Here is a 22,469-nt window from a genome sequence, read left to right as displayed (position 1 = left end):
GAAACAAAAGAGGAGAAATAACAACTTACACACCAGAAATATAAAGGATTGTAAGAAAATAATATGAACAACTATATGCCAACAAATTGGACAACCTGTGCGAAATGGATAAATTTGTATAAATACAATCTTTATATAATCTTTATATAAATACAATCTTTGTATAAATACAATTTGTGTAAATTTGTATAAATACAATCTTTCAAAACCGAGTCAGGAAGAATCAGAAAACCTGAATACACTGATTACAACTAATGAAATTGAAGCAGTAAAAAAATTTTCCAATAAACAAATGTCCTAGACCACAGGTGAATTTTATCAAACATTCAAAGAAGAATTAATACCTATCCTTTCAAACTATTCCAAAAAATTCAAGAGGCAGGAAAATTTCCAAGCTCATTTCACAAGGCCAGCATTATTCTAATTCCAAAACCAGATAAAGACACTATAAAGAAAGAAAATTATAGGTCAATATCTCTAATGAACATAGATGCTAAAATCCTCAAAAAAATATTAGCAAACCAGATCCAGCAATACATTTAAAAGATCATACTACATGTTCAAGTAGGATTCATTCTGGGGATACAAGGTTGGTACAATATTAGCAAATCAATAAACATGATACATCACATAAACAAAATAAAGGTTACAAATCACATGATTATAACACTAGATGCAGAAAAAGCACTTGATAAAATCCAGTACCTACTTATGATAAAAACTCCCAGTAAAGTGGGAATTGAGGGATGATACCTCAACATTAAAAAGGACATAAATGACAAGCCCATAGCCAACATCATACTCAATGCGCAAAAAGTAAAAACATTTCCCTTAAGATCAGAACAAGACAGGGCTGCTGGCCTTCACCACTTTTATTCAACATAGTACCGGAAACGACTTCTTTCTTAACATATTAACGTAGAAAAACAAGTGTCTGAATTCTTAAACACCTCTTCACAAAAAATAAATCAACAGAAAAATCTGTCAATAAAAGGAGAAGAAAAAAGACATAACAAGCTATCCCATATTAAGATAATAGTAAATTGACTTACGCTGAAGAACAATTTCTCTTTTGCTCTTGTGTTGAAAGTCAAAGTAGGAAGACCCACTCTGAGATGTTCTCGTTTGGGTAGCTCGAAATGCTGTCAAATTGCTCAGTTGTACTTTAAAGTCTGTCACAGAGGCGGCATTCCCCTTCTAACTTCCTCTTACTCAGGCATAATTAAATAAAAGCACGGTGATACGATTTGAAGAAGCTCCCGAGCTCAGTCAGTTTCTTAGAGAGATGGGGTGGGGCAAACCACACACTGTCCTAAAGGGAGCAGTAGGCAGCGTGGGGGAGGGAAGAAAGTAATTGGAGGGTTGACTATTTGGCAGTAGATACTTGTGAGCTCTATGGGCTGCCTGCTTCTGTTCTAATCCCAAGTTTTGTTTTAGCACCTAACCCTCCCTAGTCTCAGTCATGCCATTGCAGGAACGGGCCATCATATGTAGTGGACATCTTTTGGGGAGGACTCAGCTCACAAGGCCACTCTTGATTGCATGCCCACCTCTCCATCCCACCCTCTTCACAGAGTGGGCTCCTGGTAGCCATGGTGGACAGTGTCTCCCTAACCACGGCTGAATGCACCTCAGGGGAGCACAATGACAGAACCAAGGCCCAGGGTGAAGAGGACTTAGCCTCTCATCCATCCCATTTCCAACCAATCCCATTTCCAACCAGCTTGCTATGTAGAATTCTGGCGCATTCTGTGGGTGAACAGCCGACCTATGCTAATCCGGCTGACCTGTTTCACACAGGTAGAACCTGACAGCAGCACCCTGCCTGGGCCACACCTTGGACTGCTGTTGGTCCTGAGCTTCTCTGTTGCCTGGGCTTGGACATTTGGCAGTTTTGCACTCAAGGGTGTGCAGTCTGAAAATATGGGAGGAGTTAATGCCTATGGGGCTACTCTTAACCAAATGGGGCTGGGAGGTGATGGATAACTGCTTTCCCCTTTGTCACCCAGGTGGAGCGTGCCAAGAGACACGATCAAAGCTCACTGAACAACACACCAAATGAGTGCATTTCATTACATGTAAATTGTATCTCAATTTTTTTTTTTTTAAAGCTCTCAGGCCAAGTTTAGGTCAGTAAAACCAGAAAAAAATAGGCATAGCAAATAAAAAATTTGAGTAGATATACAGACTATTAATGGCTAGAGGCCCAGTGCATGATTGAATCACGCACGTGTAGGGTCCCCTACACGCTTTCGCTTTCGATCACGGGGGAGCTGGGTGCCTGTCCGCTGGTGCACCAGGCCTTTCAGAAGCCTCCGGCGCGGCGAAGGCTTCTGAAAGGCCTGGTGCCTGAGTGGACAGGCACCCAGCTCCCCCCGCTTTTTGATGGTCGGCGGTGGGACGTGAGCTCGCTGCCCCAGAGGCCCCTTCTGTGCTGCAGCACAGCCATGGCGCAGACACTGAGCTCGAGCCGCCGCTGGCGATGCGAGCTCAGCGTCCCGCCGGCCCAATCGGCCACCCCGGCCACCCCGAGTCCCGCCCCCCCCCGTGCCTCCTGGCCAATTGCGGGCATAGTGAAGGCACGGTCAATTTGCATATTTGTCTATTATTAGGTAGGATACTAGAAAAAATAAAATGGAATAAACATTGCTGAGTCACTTAAAAAGAGTCAGGAGACAATTAAGGAAACGGGGCCCATGGACATTGGTGCCTCTGTTCTCAGAGCTACTGATACGTTGCTAAACCTGCCGCTAAACTCAGCTCCAGGCTGAGCCATAAACATACTGGTGTTACAGAAGACCAGAGAAAAACCAAGCAACGCTTAGAGAAATGGAGTTACACTGTTTATTATGACAGCGGGCTCAGAGAAAGATCTCTCTCAAATTATGAGCAAAAACATGGAGGAAGCTTTCCCTTTTTATATCTTTCTAGCCCTTTGTCTCCCAAATAAGCGTTTGTCGGTCCCCTTTGCAAATTCTTAAAGAGCCCCATGGGCTGGGGCCTTGAGACCACAACTAAAGGCCTGGCCTGGCACCAGCACTGATAACTCTGTCTGGGAATGGTTTTTGGTCTCTCTAAAATGGGAGTAGTATGTTGGGTAAACAGGTCTTGCAGGACCAGATTATTAAAGGGGCAATGGCTAGGCTATAGGCTAACAAGAATGTGCATTAGGTTAATAGCACAAATTCAGATTGCTAGCCCCCCCCCCCCCCCCCCCGCCAAAATGTCTCATTTTCCCCATCACAGGAACAACTGTTACATGGACATAAGTGAACTTAACCTCTTTGGAGTTTTGCAACACCCTAGTTTGCGTATTGGACTGATCTCACCCTGTTAACTAGCCGGAAATCCTTCATTTGCATGAAAAAATCACATTTTGTGGTTTTTGCCTTAATAAACCCTGCCTTTCTTTGACCACTGTGACGTAGTTTGGGTTGCTCCTTGGACAGGCTGTGGGAGCTGCACCAGTTGTTAGGTGGGCGGGATCAGGCCGCACCTGGGTTTAGCAGCCTCCATCCTTGAGTCTGGCGAGGAAAGAATTCAGAGCCAAGACTCCACATCTATAAGAAGAAAAGTGTAATATGCTAATTAGACCCAACAGCGGAACCACCTTCCCGGACATCCTTCTGGAGTAGCTGGGGCTGCGAGGGCTGAGGCAAGCCGCCGCGGTTGTGAGGGCCGAGTCCCTTGCACGAATTTCGAGCATCAGGCCTCTAGTTGACTTATAAAATCACAGAGGTGGAAGAAGTAATTTGTAGAAGAGATGGGCTTAGGAAACAAGTTACAGAGGTAGAGGAAGGGAGCTTGGGAGTAAGGAAGGTAACGGTAATGCCGGGGGAGGGAAAGGGGAGATGGGAGGAGGAAGGGAGAGCAAGCTGGGTCCTCTGTCCTAAGGGTGGAGATTTTAGGGCCGATCCCAAGGGATGATCTCAATAGAATATTCAGCAATTTTCCAGGTGTGCCCTCTCAGAGTCTAGGTCTCCACTGACTGATGGGTTGGTGCCTGGGCAGGGGGTCATTATTCAATGCTGCTGGTCCTGAGGTCAGCCATGGGGGCCTGCAGTCTGGTTTTGTTGCTTTTCTAGGCCTTGAGCTGAAATACAACTGAGGCCTAGAGCTTATCTCTAGGAAAGGAAGGTTAGGGGGTCCTAACTGCAGGACCATTGATTTGCTAGGGGAGGAAAGGTCACCCTGGGGTCACACCCTCCAATAGTCGGTCGCCAGGCCCCTGGGGCTTTCTGCTCTGGTGACCTCTGTACCTGGCCCATAGTCCTTGCTCTGCTACTGTGTCTAACTGCCTGCCACAGATTTTTTTTTTTTTTCCAGATAGGTAGAGAGAGTTGTATAAAACGATAACAATCACATTAAGGAAGCAATTTTAAATTTAACTTTACTTGAAATTCACAAAAGAGAAAGACATGTCGATGGAATTGCTGAATTCATATAAATATTTCCTCTAGACAAGAGGCACTTCCTCTAAAATATCCCATCAAGACTAAAAAAAAGAAAAAAAACTGTGAGAACATTAAAGGTTGAAGTCATTATTATTCTCTTCAAGGGCATATTCTCATTCTTTGTGTGTCCAGATTGACTTCCTGCTGTGAAAGATGAGTTCATTGGCCCAGCCACACTGGCATGAACACGCAGTCCTGAAAATACTGAAGCCCTTCTGTCCCCCTTGGTAAATATCAGCCACCGCTCTCTCCCCAGGGCTCGCCCTCTCTCGGGGCTGCCCCACCCTATCACCAGGACCCACCCCAACCCCCCTCTCCTACAGGGGAAAGGGGACCCCGGTCCGGTCTACCAATTTTATATAATATCAATTTTATATAATTGATGGAAACCGAGGCCCTTAGGTATGGCTTTGTTTGCAGAAAATATTCAGTGTGAAAACCACTTGAAAACCCCTGCTCAAGGTCAGCCCTCGGGCCCTTGCTAGTTTGCTGTCTGGAATTTCCGAGAATGGACCTGCCCCCGATTTTTGTCTCCTTTTGCTCTTACAAATGCTCTGCTATTCTAGCCTGAATCTCTCCTTAGTATACATATATGTTGATTCTAATTTAAAAATAAAACTGGCACATTCACTTATTTAGACAAAAGTACGCTTAGCATTTCTTTGCTTTTATTTACTAGCAGGATGAAAAAATAATCTCCAGCTGCCAAGTAAGTGACAGGAGTTAAAATTAATCCTAGCCACCACCCTAGGGAGTACTAGTCTTGTCCGCTTTCATGGGTGAGGGGCCCAGAAGGTTGAAAAAGGCCCTTTTTCTAAGTGTTTGGCTACTCAGCCGGCAGGAAGAGGCCTCGGCCCGGGCCCACGTGAGTCGCCGACAGGAAGCCGGGGCCCAGGTCGCTGCCCAGAGGCTCCCGGCCGAGCGGCGGGTGACGCAGGCCCTGTCGTCCCCGCCGGGGCGCGGCGGGCGCTGCGGGGCCAGGAGACGGCTTCCGGGGCCGCGCGGGAGCAGGAGGCACCCCCCTCGGCTGGATCCTCTGGGCGCGGTCCCCAGCCCCGAACGCGGCTCCGCCCCAGGCGCGCCCAGCCCGGCTCCCCGGCCGCCCCGTGCCACCGGCCCGGACCCTGAGCTCGCCGCGCCCCGCCCCGCCCCAGTCTCGCGCCCCACTCCTCGGCCATTAGGTACCCGCCCGGCTGTCCTCCCCTGTCTTCCGCCTCCTTCCACGGCCTCCCCTCTCCCGCCCCCTTCCCCTGCGCGCCCCTCTTCCTTCCCTTCCCCTGCCTCCCCTCTCTCGCCCCTTCCCCCTGGCGCCCCTCTCCCGCCCCCTCCCCCTGGCGCCCCTCTCCCGCCCCTTCCCCCTGCGCGCTCCTCTCCCGCCCCTCCCCCTGCGCGTCCCTCTCCCGCCCCTCCCCCTGCGCGTCCCTCTCCCGCCCCTCCCCCTGCGCGTCCCTCTCCCGCCCCTCCCCCTCCCGCCCCCTCCCCCTGCGCGCCCCTCCCCCTGGCGTCCCTCTCCCGCCCCCTCTCCCTGCGCGCCCCTCTCCCGCCCCCTCCCCCTGCGCGTCCTTCCCCCTGCGCGCTCCTCTCCCGCCCCCTCCCCCTGCGCGCCCCTCTCCCGCCCCCTCCCCCTGCGCGCCCCTCTCCCGCCCCCTCCCCCTGCGCGTCCCTCTCCCGCCCCCTCCCCCTCCGCGTCCCTCCCCCTGCGCGCCCCTCTCCCGCCCCCTCCCCCTGCGCGCTCCTCTCCCGCCCTCTCCCCCTGGCGCCCCTCTCCAGGCGGTGACCAGGTCCCACCAGCTCTCCCTCCCCCCTCCTGCCTTCCCTTCGTCGGCCTTGTCCCGGGTGCTCGGTCACCCCACCTCCCCAGGGACCTGGTACACCCGGGGCACAGCGTTTCGGGGTCGCCCTCCTCCCCCATCCCGTCTGGGACGGGCGTGTGCCCCGTCCCTGCAAAAAGAAGTTGAGGTCTGTCGGGAAAAACAGCTGAGCAACCTTAGTTTCGAATTTATAGTCGGGGAGAGAATTGTAAATGCTCCGAGGAGGGTAAGGGAAGAGCGCGGCCTGAAAGCGGAAGGCTAGGGCAGTTCCATGTGAAAGTTAAAAGGATTTTCCAACGGAAAGAGATGGTCATTGACCCCCCGCCCCCGCTCCCTCCCCCGCTCCGCGTGTAAGTCACAAAACACATATTCGGTGGAGCCAGAAGGAATTACAGGAAGGAAGCTGAGGACATTGGGAGAGCGGGTACAGAGGGACTAACAGCTGGTCCTGTGAAGCCGCCAGCACAGGACCGGAGCCCAGGGGGCATCTGTGGCCTCCTTCCTACCCGCCTCTCTAATTACTGTTATAAGTTGGGAGAATCCAGGCCCAGGGTGGGTGGCTTGCCCACAATCACACAGCTGATTCTTGGCAGACTCGGGTCTAGTGGCCCGCAACTCCAGTTTCTAGGCATCATCATTTATAATAATAAAGCATGTAAATAACGTTTTACAAATATCCTTTGTGAGCTAAGAAATTCAGCATGCTCAGGATCGATATGCTCAGTCTTCATTTACTCTTTCCCAGGTGCTGGCCAGCCTGCGTTCCCAGGCCAGCAGCAGTGCAGCTCGGGAAGGACTCTTAGAAGCCCCAGAACTTGAACTATAAACCCTGAGTCAATAGGGTTTAGGTAAGTGGGAGGGAGGATGGGCATCTTGGCTGTGGAAAGAGCTTGAGCTGAGGAGGTGCTAGTCTATCAGGTGTTTTGCTGGCCTATGCATTGGAGGGGATGGGTCCAGTAAAGGCTTTGAACTTGAGTCCTAGAACTTGAGTGTTGAGGCAACAGGATACAGTGGAGAACTGGAAACGCACCTGCAGGAGAACCAGCACTTGACCAGGATTAGATTCGTGGAGGTTATCTTAGCTGAGCTCCTAGGACTCTAGAAGGTAATCCATTTAGAAGAAAAACAAAATTTAAATATTGCTATTGAAAGGAAGGTTGTGAGAAGAAAGTATTCTAGTTCAGTAAGAGAAAAATCTTTTCCCTGGTTGTATCTATAATAATAAAAGCCTAAGTGACCATCGCAACCAAACAGACCACCGAACAGGCTGCTGGGGGGGCGAACAGGCCAGTGGGGGAGGGGGGTAGTGAGGGGCAACCAGGCTGGTGGGGGGGTGGGGCAGTTGGGGGTGACCAGGCCAACGGGGGCGGCAGTAAGGGGCGACCAGGCCGGTGTGGGGGGGAGCAGTTGGGGGTGACTAGGCTGGCAGGGAGGCAGTTAGGGGCGATCAGGCAGGCAGGCAGGTGAGCAGTTAGGAGCCAGTGGTCCTGGATTGTGAGAGGGATGTCTGACTGCCGTTTTAGGCCCGATCCCCAGGATAGGGCAGTTGGACATCCCCTGAGGGGTCCCGGATTGGAGAGGCTGCAGGCTGGGCTGAGGGGGACCCTCCTCCCCCCATGCACGTTTGTGCACCAGGCCTCTAGTATGAATAATACAAACAGTGCTTATGATGTGCTAAGCACTGGTCTAAGTGCTTAACAAAAAGTGTATTTATTTACTCCTCAGAACAAACCCAGGCAATTGTTACTATTTTTATCACCGTTTTAGAGATGTAGTGGCTGAGGCACAAAGAGATTGCCCAGTAAGTAGGTCTGTGCTGGGGTGAGTTGCCTGGAATCAGCAGATTGGGGTCCCAGTGCCTCCACTCGCTGGTTGTGTTAATTTACCTTCTCTGAGCCCCAGTTGGTGTTTTTTTTCCTGACTTAAAAAAAAATTAATCCTCCTCAGAGGACATTTTTCCATTGAGTTTTAGAGAAAGTGTAAGGGAGGGAGAGAGACAGAGAGAAAGAAACATCCACGTGAGAGAGATACCTCGATTGGTTTTCTCCTGCATGCGCCTGATTGGGGCTGGGAGGTCAAGCCTGCAGCCAAGGTATATGCCCTTGACTATAATCGAAACCGAGACCCTTCTAACCACTGAGCCAAACAGCTAGGGCAATCCCCAGTTTTCTTATCTGTGAAATGCGTACTGTGATCTTGCCTAAAAATGAGACAGCGGATGTGCAGGTGCCTTGTGAACTGTGCATTGTAATGGGAAGTGTTGTTTAACCCTTGGTACTCGCTTGCTTTCTTCTCGATTCCTTCGTTCTACTCGGGATTTAATTTTTTAAATACCCCAGATTTTACAAAGCACGGCAGTAGAATAAAAAACTGGAGTTTCTTTCCATACAAACTTATTTACTTGGATTTTTTTTATATTTCAAATTATTGATACATTCAAAGAGTAATTTTAATCTCGACATCCGAGTGCAAAAGGTTAAGTAAAGGAGGAAAGCACTTCCAAGGCCAAGTCCCCACGAAAAAGAAAATGATAAGCTTGGCTTGCCTTGCAGAGTGTAATGGGCTTGACACTCCCAGAGAGGCAAAGATGGAGTGGCAGTTAAAATCATGGACTTAGCTCTGTGACCCAAGACAAGTCACTTAGCATTTCTGAAACGGAATTATCTCTCAACCCTCATTTAACTCATCCATAAGATGGGCCTAATAATATATTCCTCACAGAGCAGTTGTGAATATTAAATGAGGTGCACTTAATACGGTGCCTACAAGTAGTGAATGCTCAATAAAATGTAGATAAATCTGTTATTTTTTCTGATTTCTTTTTTCTTTCTCCTTGTCCTCTGTGGTTCTTAATTTCCCCCTGCAGACAGCCTCACCATGTGTGGGGGACTGATTGAGAGGTATGTGGCTGCCATGGTGCTGAGTGCAGCAGGAGATGCCTTGGGGTACTTCAACGGGAAGTGGGAGTTCCTCAGGAGTGGGGAGAAGATTCACCAGCAGCTGGCCCAGCTTGGTGGCCTGGACGCCATAGACGTGCAGAGGTGGAGAGTCAGCGATGACACCGTGATGCACCTGGCCACAGCCGACGCTCTTGTGGAAGCTGGAAAAATCTCAGACTTGGGTCGACTGTATCCCCTTCTTGCTAAGCATTACCAAGACTGCATGGAAGACATGGATGGCCGGGCACCAGGTGAGGGCAGCCAGTGGGGGTCCTGGGCAAGTGGAGAATAAAACAGGCCCAAGGAAGTCATTACAATGTTGACACTGAAATTTACATATCAAGGAGACAGTAGTTTTTATAATTGTGATAAAAAATAGGCACCACCTAAATGTCCCATAATTTATTTATGGCGATACATTTGCAGCCACTTAAAATTATACAGATAAATATTTTCTGATATGGAAGGATCCTATCTAATAAAAGAGCAATATGCAAATCGACCGTACCTCCGCTACAACCACAAGCCATGCCCACCAGCCAGTCAGGAGTGAGTATGCAAATTAACCCAACCAAGATGGCTGTGGCCACGGAGTGAGCAGGAGGCTTGGGTTTCCCCGGCAATGGAGGCAGCCAAGCTTTCCACCTGCTCTGGTCGGCCCTGGACTCCGCTCAAGGCTACAAAGTTTCAATTATAGAAGATAAATAAATCCCAACAAAAATGGCTGTGGCCACGGAGTGAGCAGGAGACTTGGCTCTGCTCAAGGCTACAAAGTTTCAATTATAGAAGATAAATAAATCCCAGATACCAGGGCCTCCGCTTGGGTTGCCGGGGGGCGTGGCCGGCCTGCAAACCACCACAGGCCCCTCTCCCAGGTCACCCCACGCCCCAAGGGAACTCCCACCCTGATCCAGGACACCCTTCAGGGCAAACCAGCTGGCCCCCACCCGTGCACCAGGCCTCTATCCTATCTAATAAAAGAGTAATATGCAAATTGACCATCACTCCAACACACAAGATGGCTGCCCCATGTGGACACAAGATGGCTGCGACAAGATGGCCAGCAGGGGAGGGCAGTTAGGAGGGACCAGGTCTGCAAGGGAGGGCAGTTGGGGGCGATCAAGACTGCAGGGGATGGCAGTTAGGGGTGACCAGGCCAGCAGGGGAGGGCAGTTAGGAGAGACCAGGCCTGCAAGGGAGGGCAGTTAGGGGCGATCAAGCCTGCAGGGGAGGGCAGTTAGGGGCAAACAGGCTGGCATGGGAGCAGTTAGGCATCAATCAGGCTGGCAGGGGAGTGGTTAGGGGGTGATCAGGCTGTCAGGCAGAAGCGATTAGGGGCAATCAGGAAGGCAGGCAGGCAAGCAGTTGGGAGCCAGCAGTCCTGGATTGTGAGAGGGATGTCTGACTGCCTGTTTAGGCCCGATCCTACCAATCCTACCGGGATCGGGCCTAAACGGGCAGTCGGACGGACATCCCTCGAGGGGTCCCAGATTGGAGAGGGTGCAGGCTGGGCTGAGGGACACACACCCCCGTGCACGAATTTTGTGCACCGGACCTCTAGTATTATATATTAAGTGAAAGATACATAGGTTACAAAACCAGATGTATCTTATAAACCCACTGGTAATAAAGGATACATGTATATTTCTTGGGAGAAGTCTGGAAGAACACACACAAAGATATTCATAATTATGTCTGTGTAATGGGAGTATTTATAGTTTCTTATTTTCTTTTTGCTTATTAGTATTTTCTAAGTTTTCTGTAATGAACAAGTATAAAGGAAACATTTTTTTTTTCTTTGTAAAGAAAATGGAAAGTGTCTTGCAGAGACTCCTTTTCTGTTTCAGGTTTGCTCACAGGTGTTCTTGCCCACTTGGGAAATTGTTACAGTCACTTGGGTCACCAGGTGGTTTGAATCACCTTTCCCAGCCCATCTGACCTACCCATCCTGTATTAGTCAGCTTGAGCTGCCATCACAAAATGCCACAGGCTGGTGGCTTAACGAACCTTTATTTTCTTACTGTTTCAGAGGCTCTAAGTCTGAGATCAAGGTGTCAGCAAGTTTGGTTTCTTCTGAGGCTATTCTCTTTGGCTTGCAGACGACCTCCTTCTATCTGTGTCCTCCCTTTCACGGTGCACATCCCCAGTGTCTCTGTGCGTGTCCCGATTTCTTCTTATACTCATCACATTGCATTAGGGCCCACTCTGATGTTCTCATTTCAACTTCATCACCTCTTTAAAGGTCCAGTCTCTTAATACAGCCACATCCTGAGGGACTAGGGATTAGGGCTTCAGCATACGAATTTTAGGGGACACAATTCAGCTCATGAGCTGATGAAAAGTGCCTCCTGATGAAAATGCTCCCCGTCCCACACACATACCCAGGGTCTCTGGTGACCCCAAGAATTGGCATTCGAAGCCAGCCTCTTCATTCTTTCTCTACATCTGATGTCTCATCAGATTGACAAGTGGAAAGTTTTCTTTGTCCACTTATGCCTTCCATGACCTTGTGGTGAATAACCATAAGGGAACAGTAATACCACACCCCACCCCGCCGTATATAACTGCCACTGCTTCTTCATGTGTGCGTTCCCAGTTCCCAGTAGGATAGGGTGATAAGACAAGCCTGATTACACTGCTCCCATGTCGTGGGGGAAAACCAAGGGCACATTGTGGCTCGGAACCCATTGCTCCGTCTCTGAGCCTAGTGCTCTTCACCCGAACTGTCCTCTTCCTGACATTTGGGAATTCCAATGGTTAGGATCTCCTCGGGTTCTTTGAGGGCTTGGGCTCGGAGAAAAGGGTTTCGATGGGGCCGCTAATGAGCTAGCTGGTTACATGGTTTTGAGCAAGTTTCTTAAGCTCTGAGCCTTAGCTTATTCATTTAAAAAAGAGAATAATATGTTATACTTACCTTTTTGAGTTATAGTGATGTCTCAGTAATAACTGGCAAAGATCCCAAGGCTCTCCACATGAATCTGCTTCTTTCATGCTGAGGGTTATATATAAGGTAAGGCACCATGTTGGCTTGGAGTTGGAGGGCGATCGTCATAATTGTTTTGTTTTGTTTTCAGTTTCCAATGAGAGACTTGGAACCAGAGCTCGGCCTTTCCTCCTGCTGGAGCCTTTGCTTTGGTGACACTGACCCCATGCCCTCCCCGACTCTTCCCCAGGGGGTGCCTCCGTGCAGAACGCCATGCTGTTGGAGCCGGACAAAGACAACGGCTGGAGGATTCCCTTTAACAACCACGAGGGAGGCTGTGGGGCTGCTATGCGAGCCATGTGCATCGGTCTCAGGTTCCCTCACCCCAGCCAGCTGGACACACTGATCCAGGTGAGCATCGAGAGCGGCCGAATGACCCACCACCACCCCACCGGCTACCTGGGCGCCCTTGTGTCTGCTCTTTTTACAGCCTATGCTGTGAATGGCAAGCCTCCCTGGCAATGGGGGAAAGGACTGATGGAGGTGCTACCAGAAGCTAAAAAGCACATTGTCCAAGCAGGCTACTTTGTGGAGAAGAATCTTGAGCACTGGTAAGTTTATAGGTGCATACTCTTGCTGGGAAATCGTTGCATCTGTGCGCACACGTGCGTGCCTGTGTGTGCCCAGAGTTCTTAGATCATAGCAACTGTCATGGTTCTCGCCGTTCAGTTTTGCCATCTACTGCATCCAGCCCCCTCCCTGCCCACCTGGACTTCAAGTCCTAGCAGTGGTTGCCACCGGGTGGCCCAGTGAAGACCTCGATGAGTAGTGCAGCTGCAGTGCTTCCCTCGTGTATAGGGCTCCTGTTCTTTCTATAGTCTTTGTGGCTATCTAGGCTGAGATGAACTTTCCCGTCCTTCTCCTGGAACTTGTTTCTCAGTGTTGACTTGACACAGAGTAATTTGAAATCCTTGTCTAAGATGCCGGAGAAATAGGTGGTTGTTTTTTTCCCCCCCACAAGCTAATTAGTAGGTGGTAAAGCCACATTTCCCCCTTTTTCTGAGTTTACTTCACATTGCCTTTCTTAGAATAAAAAGGTCCAGAGGCTTCCTGCTGAAATCACCCATGATCATGATATTACAAAGTTCCCTTTTGAAAAAACAACACACAACTCTATAAGAAGATGATGTGTTCATTAGTTTGACTGTAGTAATCATTTCACCATGTATATGTATATCAAATCATTATGTTGTACACCTAAAATATATATAATTTTTATTAGAAAATAAAATAAAATGTATAAGGATAGACTAAATAAATAAACTGTGCCCCCTGAAAGGTGACATTTGACATTATTTTCAATTCAAAAAACCCCACACAAATCTTTAATTCTCACCTTTAACTCGCTATGTGCCTTTCTAATTTAGTGCCTTATTTATATCAATCCTTAGCAAAACTTTATTGAATGGCTCTTACTTAGAGTTCATTTTAAATTTTTAATGTCATTTATGATATTATTACAAGAAGCTGAAGTCATCTTGGAGTTTTTTCCTGTTCACACATCCATCTGGTACCTTTCCTTATGGTTATCAACTTTTCAATTGACTGTAGATTGTTTTCCTCCCTCCAGGTCCTACTTCCAAGACCAGTGGGAAAAGTACCTAAAACTTAGAGGGATTTTGGATGGCACATCAGCCCCTACCTTCCCCAAGCCTTACGGTGTGAAGGAGAGGGATCAGTTCTACACCTCTGTGAGCTACTCTGGCTGGGGCGGCAGCAGTGGGCACGATGCCCCCATGATTGCCTACGACGCCATCCTGGCTGCAGGAGACTCCTGGAAGGAGCTTGCCCACCGAGCCTTTTTCCACGGTGGAGATAGTGATTCTACGGCTGCCATTGCTGGCTGCTGGTGGGGAGTTATGCATGGTTTTAAAGGAGTGAGTCCCTCCAACTATGAGAAACTAGAATACAGAAACCGGCTGGAGGAAGTAGCTAGGGCTTTATATTCTCTTGGGTCAAAGGAAGATACTGTAATTGCCCTTTAGGGAGAGAGGATGTTCATTTCTGGTGGTTTCTTCTCTTGTGTAGTCCCCTTTCTGCTCAGTTTCTTTTCACTTTTTCCAAAGTCAAGAGTCTTAACCTTGTACGTCTTCAGGGAATTTTGAGGTAACAAGTTCCTGGGGCCCCTGAAACTCAGTCTTCCCAGGCTCATTCTGTTCTCCCGGAATCTGTCTGTCTTCCTCCCCTGAAGAGTCTTTTTATTTTTTTTTTATTTTTATTTTTATTTTTTTAAATTTCTTTATTGATTAAGGTGTCACATATTTGTCCTCATCCCCCCATTCCCATCCCACACCCCTCCCCACGGATGCCCCAACCCCCTGTTGAACTTAACCATTGGATAGGCTCATATGCATGCACACAAGTCCTTTGGTTGATCTCTCCCCCCTCCCCCCAACCTCCCCTATCCTCCCTCTGAGGCCCGATAGTCCGATCGATGCCTCCTTGTTTCTGGTTCTGTTCTTGTTCATCAGTCTATGTTGTTCATCATTTCCCCTAGATGAGCGAGATCATGTGTCACTAGAGATATACTTATAAGAACTGACAGCATAACTGAAGAGTCTTTAACTCGGGTGATGGGGTCAGCATCTCCCAAGCTAGAAATCTCATAGCCTCCTATTTGCATCTTCATTTTCATCAGCTAATCTTTCATTGAGTTTTTTTCTGTTGTTCCAGGTTGAGTTACCCCAAAAGTGGACTCTGAGACAAGGACTTGAGTACAGATAGTTTATTTGAGAGGTGACCCCAGGGAGCACTGGTAGGACCGTGGGGAAGCGAGACGGGGAAGGGAGGGGAGGCAGTACAAGGTGCAGTAATGAGCAGGTTACCGCTGTCAGCAGCTGGGACTCGGTCCATGTGGGTCCTTTTCGTAAGCCATTCCTCAGGGTTGTCCCCCCTGAGAGATAAGCAGACCTGGAGTATTGATCCACTGACTTCCATCTGACATTGGTGGTCCTCACTGCTAAGCCCCTGGTGCTTCTCAGTCTGCCTCTTGTGCGAGGCAAACATTAATGCCTTCAAGTAAAGACTCAGATGCTTGCAGTGGCAGGCTGTAAGGTGCATGGGAACAGCCGGCAGTATACACAGCTGATTCTGCTAGATGGTTCTATCTCCTAAATATCCTTTAAATCTGTCACCTCTTTTACCTTTTTAAAAAAAATACATAGTTTACTGATTTTTCACAGAGAGGAAGGGAGATGGATAGAGAGTTAGAAACATCGATGAGAGAGAAACATCGATCAGCTGCCTCCTGCACACCCCCCACTGGGGATGTGCCCACAACCAAGGTACATGCCCTTGACTGGAATCGAACCTGGGACCCTTCAGTCCGCAGGCCAACGCTCTATCCCCTGAGCTAAACCGATTAGGGCTCTCTTACCTTTTTGCAGCAAGTATTTTTCACTTGGATTTCTGCAACCCAAGCTACTCACGTCTGAGGAGATGTTGCTCCTGGGCATGGCACTTAACGTGTTATTAGCTTGTTGTTGCTTATTTACTTGTCTTTATTCTCCTTTCTACAGAACCTAGCACACAGAAAATACGTAATCAGTCTATTTTACGTGAATGTGGTCAGCCTCCTATCTCCAATCTTGCCGTTTTTGTTGCCCTCCAGAGTTGTCTTTACAAATAACAAATTGGTCATGCTGCACTGCTAATGATGTCCAATGAATACATCACCCCTCTCTTCATTTCCTGATAAGTTTGTACTCATCCTTCAAACCCAGCTCAGGTAGGCCCTCTAGATGAAACCTGCTCTGACTAATCAGGCACAATCCCTGCTGGTTTTTACAGCCAGAAGTTGTAGGGACTTCTCTTCCTGACACTGGAATCCTGGCCTGGGGGGCCTCGTGTGGGGCCGGGACTTGTCATTCCTCAGGGGGAATTTTGTAGCTGAAATCCCTCCCAAGTTTTTTTTTTTTTTTTTTTTAATATATTTCTTTATTGATTTCAGAGAGGAAGGGAGGAGAGAGAGATAGAAACATCAATGATGAGAGAGAATCATTGATGGGCTGCCTCCTGCACACCCCTCACTGGGGATCAAGCCCAAAACCCAGGCATGTGCCCTTGGCTGGAATCGAACCTGGGTCCCTTCAGTCCGCAGGCTGACGCTCTATCCACTGAGCCAAGCCGGCTAGGGCTCCCTCCCAAGTTTTGTTGTTGTCAATCCTCACATGAGGATATTTTTTTCCATTGCTTTTCAGAGAAAGTGGAAGGGCGGGAGGGAGGGAGGAAGGGAGAGAGTGAGAGAGAAACATTGATCTGAGAGAAACACATCAACTGGTTGCCTCCCTCATGTGCCCTGACCAGAGGCATGGCGGGGAGTGAACTTGCAAACCAGGTATGTGTTCCTGACCAGGAATCAAATATAAGACCCTTTGTAGTGTGGGCTAATGCTCCAACCATGAGCACACCTCCCAGGGCTCTCCTGATTTTTATCTGCCACACGTGGGTGTGTGATCAACCCATTCCGAGTCTCTACCCCTCCTACCAATCTTGACGTGGCTTCTTCTTTAATTCTTTACTTGTAAGACTTTCGTTCAGCTCTGTTTCAGTTGTTTCTGAATGATGGTTTTTCTGAGTTTAGTTGTAATTTTGATGTGGTTGTGGGAGGACGCAAGTACAGCATTCACCTACGCCAACATCTGGACAGGAAGGCCCTTTCTGAGTTTTGTCCTACCAGTGGTTAGTAGAGCCTGCATTTGCAAGGCGGAGCACTAGAATTCTCTTCGCACTGACCAAACAACAGACCCGAGATGCTTAAATCGTACAATATAGAAAAGGGCAGAAGAGTGTATTTAACAAGTGGAATATGAGGCATGGCCTGTTTTGTAATTGGTTTGGCGAATGGTCTGAATAAGAAGCAAACATGAAATGATTTTATTTTTCTCCAACTCGAGCCTCATGCATACTCTTTTGAAGCTGCTTTTCCTGTCCCTCAGCATCATCTTGGGCAGATCACACAGTTTTTTGGTCTTGGGGTCAGGTGGCGAGTATTAAAAACCCAATCCAGTCCATCCCGGTCCAGTTTTTTTTTTTAAATTTCAGCTTTATTGAGGTATAATTGATATACAAAAATTATAAGATATTTAAAGTGTACATTGTGGTGATTTGATAAATTTGTACATTGTAAAAGGATTTCCTTCATCTAATTAATTAACACCCCATCATCTCACATATTAATCTTGTGTGTGTGTGAGAACATTTAAGTTCTAATCTTAATAAATTTCAATTATACAATACAATGTTATCAATTATAATCACCATGTTTTAAGCCAGATCCTTATTTATCTTACAGCTGAAAGTTTGTACTCTTTTGCCAACTCTTCCTATTTTTCCCAACCCCCAGCCCCTGACAACCACTTTTCTACTCTCTTTCTATGAATTTGACTTAAATAAAAAAAATTCCAAATATAAACGATACAATATAGATTTGTCTTTCTTGTCTGGCTTATTCCCTTAGTATAATGCCCTCAAGGACCATCCATGTTGTGGAAAAAAAAGATTTTATATATATATATATATGTATACACACACACACACATATATGTATATATATTTATATATATGTATATATATGTATATATATATATATATATATATATATAATATGCCAATATGAATTAAGTTTCATATATATATGAATGTGTTGGGAAGCACAAGAGACTTGGTTGGAAAATTGTAAGGAGGACATTCTGATAAAGGGGAAGTGTGTGGAAGGCCACCTGCCCTATTTATCGGAATTCTGGCTTAGGGGAGACTTAGGGGAGTGTCGAAGGTGGCACCCCTAATTATTCCTTGACCTTTCCAAACAAGTCTGTGCACCTGCAGACTCCCAGGGGTTTACTGGGATCCTATGCTTAATCCCTGGATGCCCTTGCCAAGAGGACAATGCAAACACATGTGTCCTCCCAAGATTACTCACTCTACTGGTTGTATCTAAAGATAAAAATTCCAATAAAAGCCTAACGAGGCAAGCAATTGGGGCTGCCTGGCTTCTTTAGCCAGGCCGTCCCTTAGCCCTCTCCCCCACAGTGAATTGTGTTGGAGTAATCTGTTCATCCGTTGTTCAGGGGCTGCTGGTAAGCCCTGGCAAGGTGGTGCCCTGTGTGAGGAGCCCCGGCATGAACAAATAAATAAAGTGTGAGATTATTTTATTTACTAGAGGCTGGGTGCATGAAATTTGTGCACAGGGGAGGGGTGGGGAGTGTCCCTCAGCCTAGCCTGCACCCTCTCCAATCTGGGACCCCTTAAGGGATGTTCGACTGCCCGTTTAGGCCTGATCACAATCCAGGACTGCTGGCTCCCAACCACTTGCCTGCCTGCCAGCCTGATCAACCCCTAACCACTTCCCTGCTAGCCTGATTGCCCCTAACTGCCCTCTCCTGCCAGACTGGTCACCCCTAACTGCCCTCCCTGCTGGCCTGGTCACCCCCTAACTGTCCTCCCCTGCAGGCCTGGTCACCCCCAACTGCCCTCCCCTGCAGGCTTTGTCCCTCCCAACTGTCCTCCCCTGAAGGCCTGGTCCCCCCCCAACTGCCCTCCCCTGCAGGCCCGGTCCCCCCCAACTGCCCTCCCCTGCAGGCCTGGCCACCCCAACTGTCCTCCCCTGCAGGCCTGGTCCCCCCTAACTGTCCTCCCCTGTAGGCCTTGTCCCCCCCAACTGCCCTCCCCTGCTGGCCTGATTGCCCCCAACTTCTCTCCCTTGCAGGCCTGATCCCTCCCAACTGCCCTCCCTGCAGGCCCAATTACCCACAATTGCCCTCCCCTGCCAGCCATCTTGTGGTGGCCATCTTGTGTCCACATGGAGGCGGCCATCTTGTGTGTTGGAGTGATGGTCAATTTGCATATTACATCTTTATTATATAGGATTTATCCATTCATCTGTTGAAAACACTTAGGTTGTTTGCACATCTTGGCTATGCTGCATAATGTTGCAGTGAACACAGGAGTGCAGATACCCCTTCAAGATCCTGTTTTCATTTCCTTTGGAGATACACCTGGAAGTGGGAATCCCAGTGCAGTTTAATCAATTCTAAGACTTCCATGTCATGCTCTTTTTTTCTCCCCACCAAGGTCAGTCCTGGGCCCAAGAGACTCAGAGGAGAAATGGGGACCTGGATGCCTCTTTCATTTCTCCCCTCCCTCTTCTGGGGCTCCTTGCTCTCCTCCATGTTGCCCTAAGACTGGCCTCAAGGGTAGACCACTGGTTTGAAAGGCTCAAAAGGGCTCAAACCATCTGTCTTATGAGGGGTCCACTCAACATGAGGGAAACTCATCCCTCCTGGTCACAGCTGCCTGGCCTGCCACTGTCTTTACATTCCCGCATCCTGCTCACATAGGCCCTGTGGACAGATCAGGTTGCCCAGGGGACAGCTAACTTGGAAATAGATGCCACTATCACCTTCATGAGGTTACCGGTCTCAGCTATAAACCCAGATGTTGTGAGAGGTAAGGAAGATTCCCCACTCCTGTACCCCCACCCCACACCCTGCATCCCCTCAGAACTATGACTCATGAATTTACGTGCAGAAGGGAGGTCTGACCACAGAGCAGTTCTGCTACCTCCTAATAAGTCTTACAAGAATTTGTTTTCCAAATCCTCCCATTCTTTTTTAGAACATGGGGGAGGGAGAGTAGGAGGGTGGGGGCTTAGTATTTGTTGTTTTATGATATTAGACTTTAGCCACAATTGGAGACAATAGGGAAAGACTTTAGAAAACCTAGTATATTTGCTCTGCAGATCCTCACTCTTCATCACAGGCACACTTCAAAACAAACTTAGACTTTCAGACTCCATTTTCTCAAGCCTCAAAACTTATTCCTCAAACTCAACTGGTGATCCTGCTTCCTACTTCTCTGAGGGGAAAAAGAGCCGTCAGCAGAGAGCAATTGCACACTCCCGTCACCACCTCTGCCCATCCCCCTGCATCTGGGTCCATGGTCTCTGGCTTCTCCCCTCACTGTGAATGTTGGTGATGAGTGTGTATGGGGGGTGGAGGGGGTGGGGAGGGAGGGAGGGAGAAAGAGAGAGAAGGTGAGCGTATAAGAAGGAACAGGGGAAAGAGATAAGACACTTAATTATAAGCACAATTTTACGGAAATCAATAAAAATGATCTGACACAGTATAAATTTGTCATGCTTACCAAGTTAATATATATAAACTGCTATGTGATGGTGCTTCATTTGCTTGCTTTGTTACCTAGGATTGCTAGATGTTGTTTAGCAGTCTTGGCAATATGCATCTTTTTAAGATCTGCAAAATTAACATTGGCCTCATCCATCCACCCTTCTCCAAGCTTCTTCAACCACCACATTCTCCATTTATTTTTCTTTATCTCTCCAGGGCAAGTAAATGTGCCCCCCCCTTTTTTTTTTACAGCCACAGAGCTCCTGGGAGTGTGGGGAAAAGAATGGAAACTCTGATTTCACAGCCATCCAGCCCACTGGGTTAGCTCCTTGAGGCATGGCTGCTGGAGTCTGGTTCCGGATCCAGAGGTCATCCAGACACGGCATGGGGGATAGCCTTGCCATCATTTTTTCATCTTTGGTGTTGGTAGTTGGGAAAGTGACATGTAGGGAGTAGGTGAGACTCTCTCCATTTGGAGAAGGAAAAAGAAGAGGAGGAAGAAAGAGTTGCCGTATGTCTGGTAGTTCACCACGGCCCATTAACAGAAGAAGAAATTAGGCTTAGAGAAATCTCCATTTATCCAAAGTCACACGGCTGGATGAGATGGAGCAGGACTGTTTGTGTCCAAAGGCTTTTTTCTTTGCACACCCTTCACTACAATGTAATTATTAGCTATGATTAGATTTTATTTTTCTAAAATTCAAAGCCAGGAGTGAGATGGTGACAGCAGCAGCCTGTGCCCTCTCTTCACCTTCCCACAACTAGGAGGTAAAGTCAAGAGGAAAGCTATTTATGGGCTTGAGACCCAAATTTGGGACAAGGGTAGGGACTGAGCAGAGCTGAGACCAGGTAAAACTGACATGGAGCATCTTCACTCTCCTCTCTTCTCTCCTCAAAGAGCCTCTTTTCCTCGACCACCAAGGAGACCCCACCCAATGCCTGGGTCATGATGTGGATTTCTCTCGGGGCTTGGTTACACTTGCCTCACTTAAGATTCCTCCTCCACGTTGATGGGCATTGATATCATCATGTATACGAGTTGGGTGGTCTAAGGCCAGTGTCCTCCTCAGGGTCTCTGGGCTTGGAGCCCATGCACTTTCAACTATAACATCCAAAGAGCTTGAATCTGAAAGGGGGTTGTCTGGAGAATGGGGGACAGAATCAAAGGAAGAAAGAACCCTTAGGTTTCTCCTAATCTATAGAGCTGCAAATAGAGGTTTATACTTTAAATAGAGGGCCATGCTTCAAACTAGTATTTCTGTCATTTTGGATGGTATATGGACAACCATCCCCCATTATCAATGCCAGTGGGTGGAAGTTATATAAATAAAAACTTGAAATACATATTAGCACAGGTGGTAAGTGGGTATGGCAGGAGTGGGGAAGGCAGAATCTGAATGAATGAAATTGGAAAACATGATCTTGAGCACACAAATGAATCTCCAGCAGGATGATCTCCATTGAAGACCACTCAAGGGTAGGCAATATTTGGGAGTGAGATGGGATTTCTGGTGTTGTTATTCCACACCAGCCCTGAATTCAAGAGATCGATGTACCATGCCTTCCCTGCGCAAATATTTCTTGAGCAACAGTTATGTGACTGACCTTGTGGTAGTCACTGGGGATATCGCAAGAAGAAAATCATACCAGAATTTTGCCCTGACATTCTCCTTGGGGACAACAGACCATACACCCTGACTGTAAATTGGTGTTCTCTCAATGTCTCCTGGTAGAAAGGTCTCTATCCTCAATTTCTAAAATATGTCACCCTACTTCCTGTGTTAACGAACTAAATGGGTTTGTTTGCCTACATGCATCAAAGTCCAATCAAATTCGAACAGGTGTTTGCAGCGAAGAAAAGAACGGTTTAATTAAGGAAATGGCACCAGACCCTTCCTTATTTGACTTGTTGTGAGGTAATCTCTTTCTGGTAATTTTCTTTTCTTTCTTTCCTTTTTTTTGAGATAATCTCTGATCATATTTTATTTTATTATTTTTTAATAAATCTTTATTGTTCAGATTTTTACAGGTGTTCCTCTTTCCCCCTCCATAGCTCCTCTCCACCTGACTCCCCCCCATGCCCTTACCCCCTGCCACTGTCCTCATCCATAGATGTTAAGATTTTTGTCCAATCTCTTCCCGCACCTCTCACGCCC

The 22,469-nt window shown here is 47.8% G+C and overlaps 1 protein-coding gene across 1 annotated transcript; it reads left to right on the top strand.

Annotated features, from left to right (window-relative positions):
- Positions 1-5,439: 5,439 nt before the first annotated feature.
- ADPRH (ADP-ribosylarginine hydrolase) lies at positions 5,440-14,379 on the top strand. Its single transcript, XM_054711847.1, has 5 exons — positions 5,440-5,635; positions 7,011-7,113; positions 9,132-9,455; positions 12,378-12,738; positions 13,758-14,379. The coding sequence occupies exons 3-5, from the start codon at positions 9,143-9,145 to the stop codon at positions 14,170-14,172; spliced, it is 1,089 nt and encodes a 362-aa protein (XP_054567822.1). The 5' UTR covers positions 5,440-5,635; positions 7,011-7,113; positions 9,132-9,142; the 3' UTR covers positions 14,173-14,379.
- Positions 14,380-22,469: the final 8,090 nt, after the last annotated feature.

Source organism: Eptesicus fuscus, chromosome 3 (genome assembly GCF_027574615.1).
Source record: "Eptesicus fuscus isolate TK198812 chromosome 3, DD_ASM_mEF_20220401, whole genome shotgun sequence".
Classification (NCBI taxonomy): domain Eukaryota; kingdom Metazoa; phylum Chordata; class Mammalia; order Chiroptera; family Vespertilionidae; genus Eptesicus; species Eptesicus fuscus.
This window is presented reverse-complemented; position numbering and strand designations above follow the sequence as displayed.

Bases quoted from the DNA above. Each gene is read 5' to 3' on its own strand.
- ADPRH (XM_054711847.1), top strand. From the start codon at position 9,143: ATGTGTGGGGGACTGATTGAGAGGTATGTGGCTGCCATGGTGCTGAGT. The intron at 9,456-12,377 runs GTGAGGGCAGCC...ACTCTTCCCCAG, and splicing joins CATGGATGGCCGGGCACCAG to GGGGTGCCTCCGTGCAGAAC. The intron at 12,739-13,757 runs GTAAGTTTATAG...TCCTCCCTCCAG, and splicing joins GAGAAGAATCTTGAGCACTG to GTCCTACTTCCAAGACCAGT.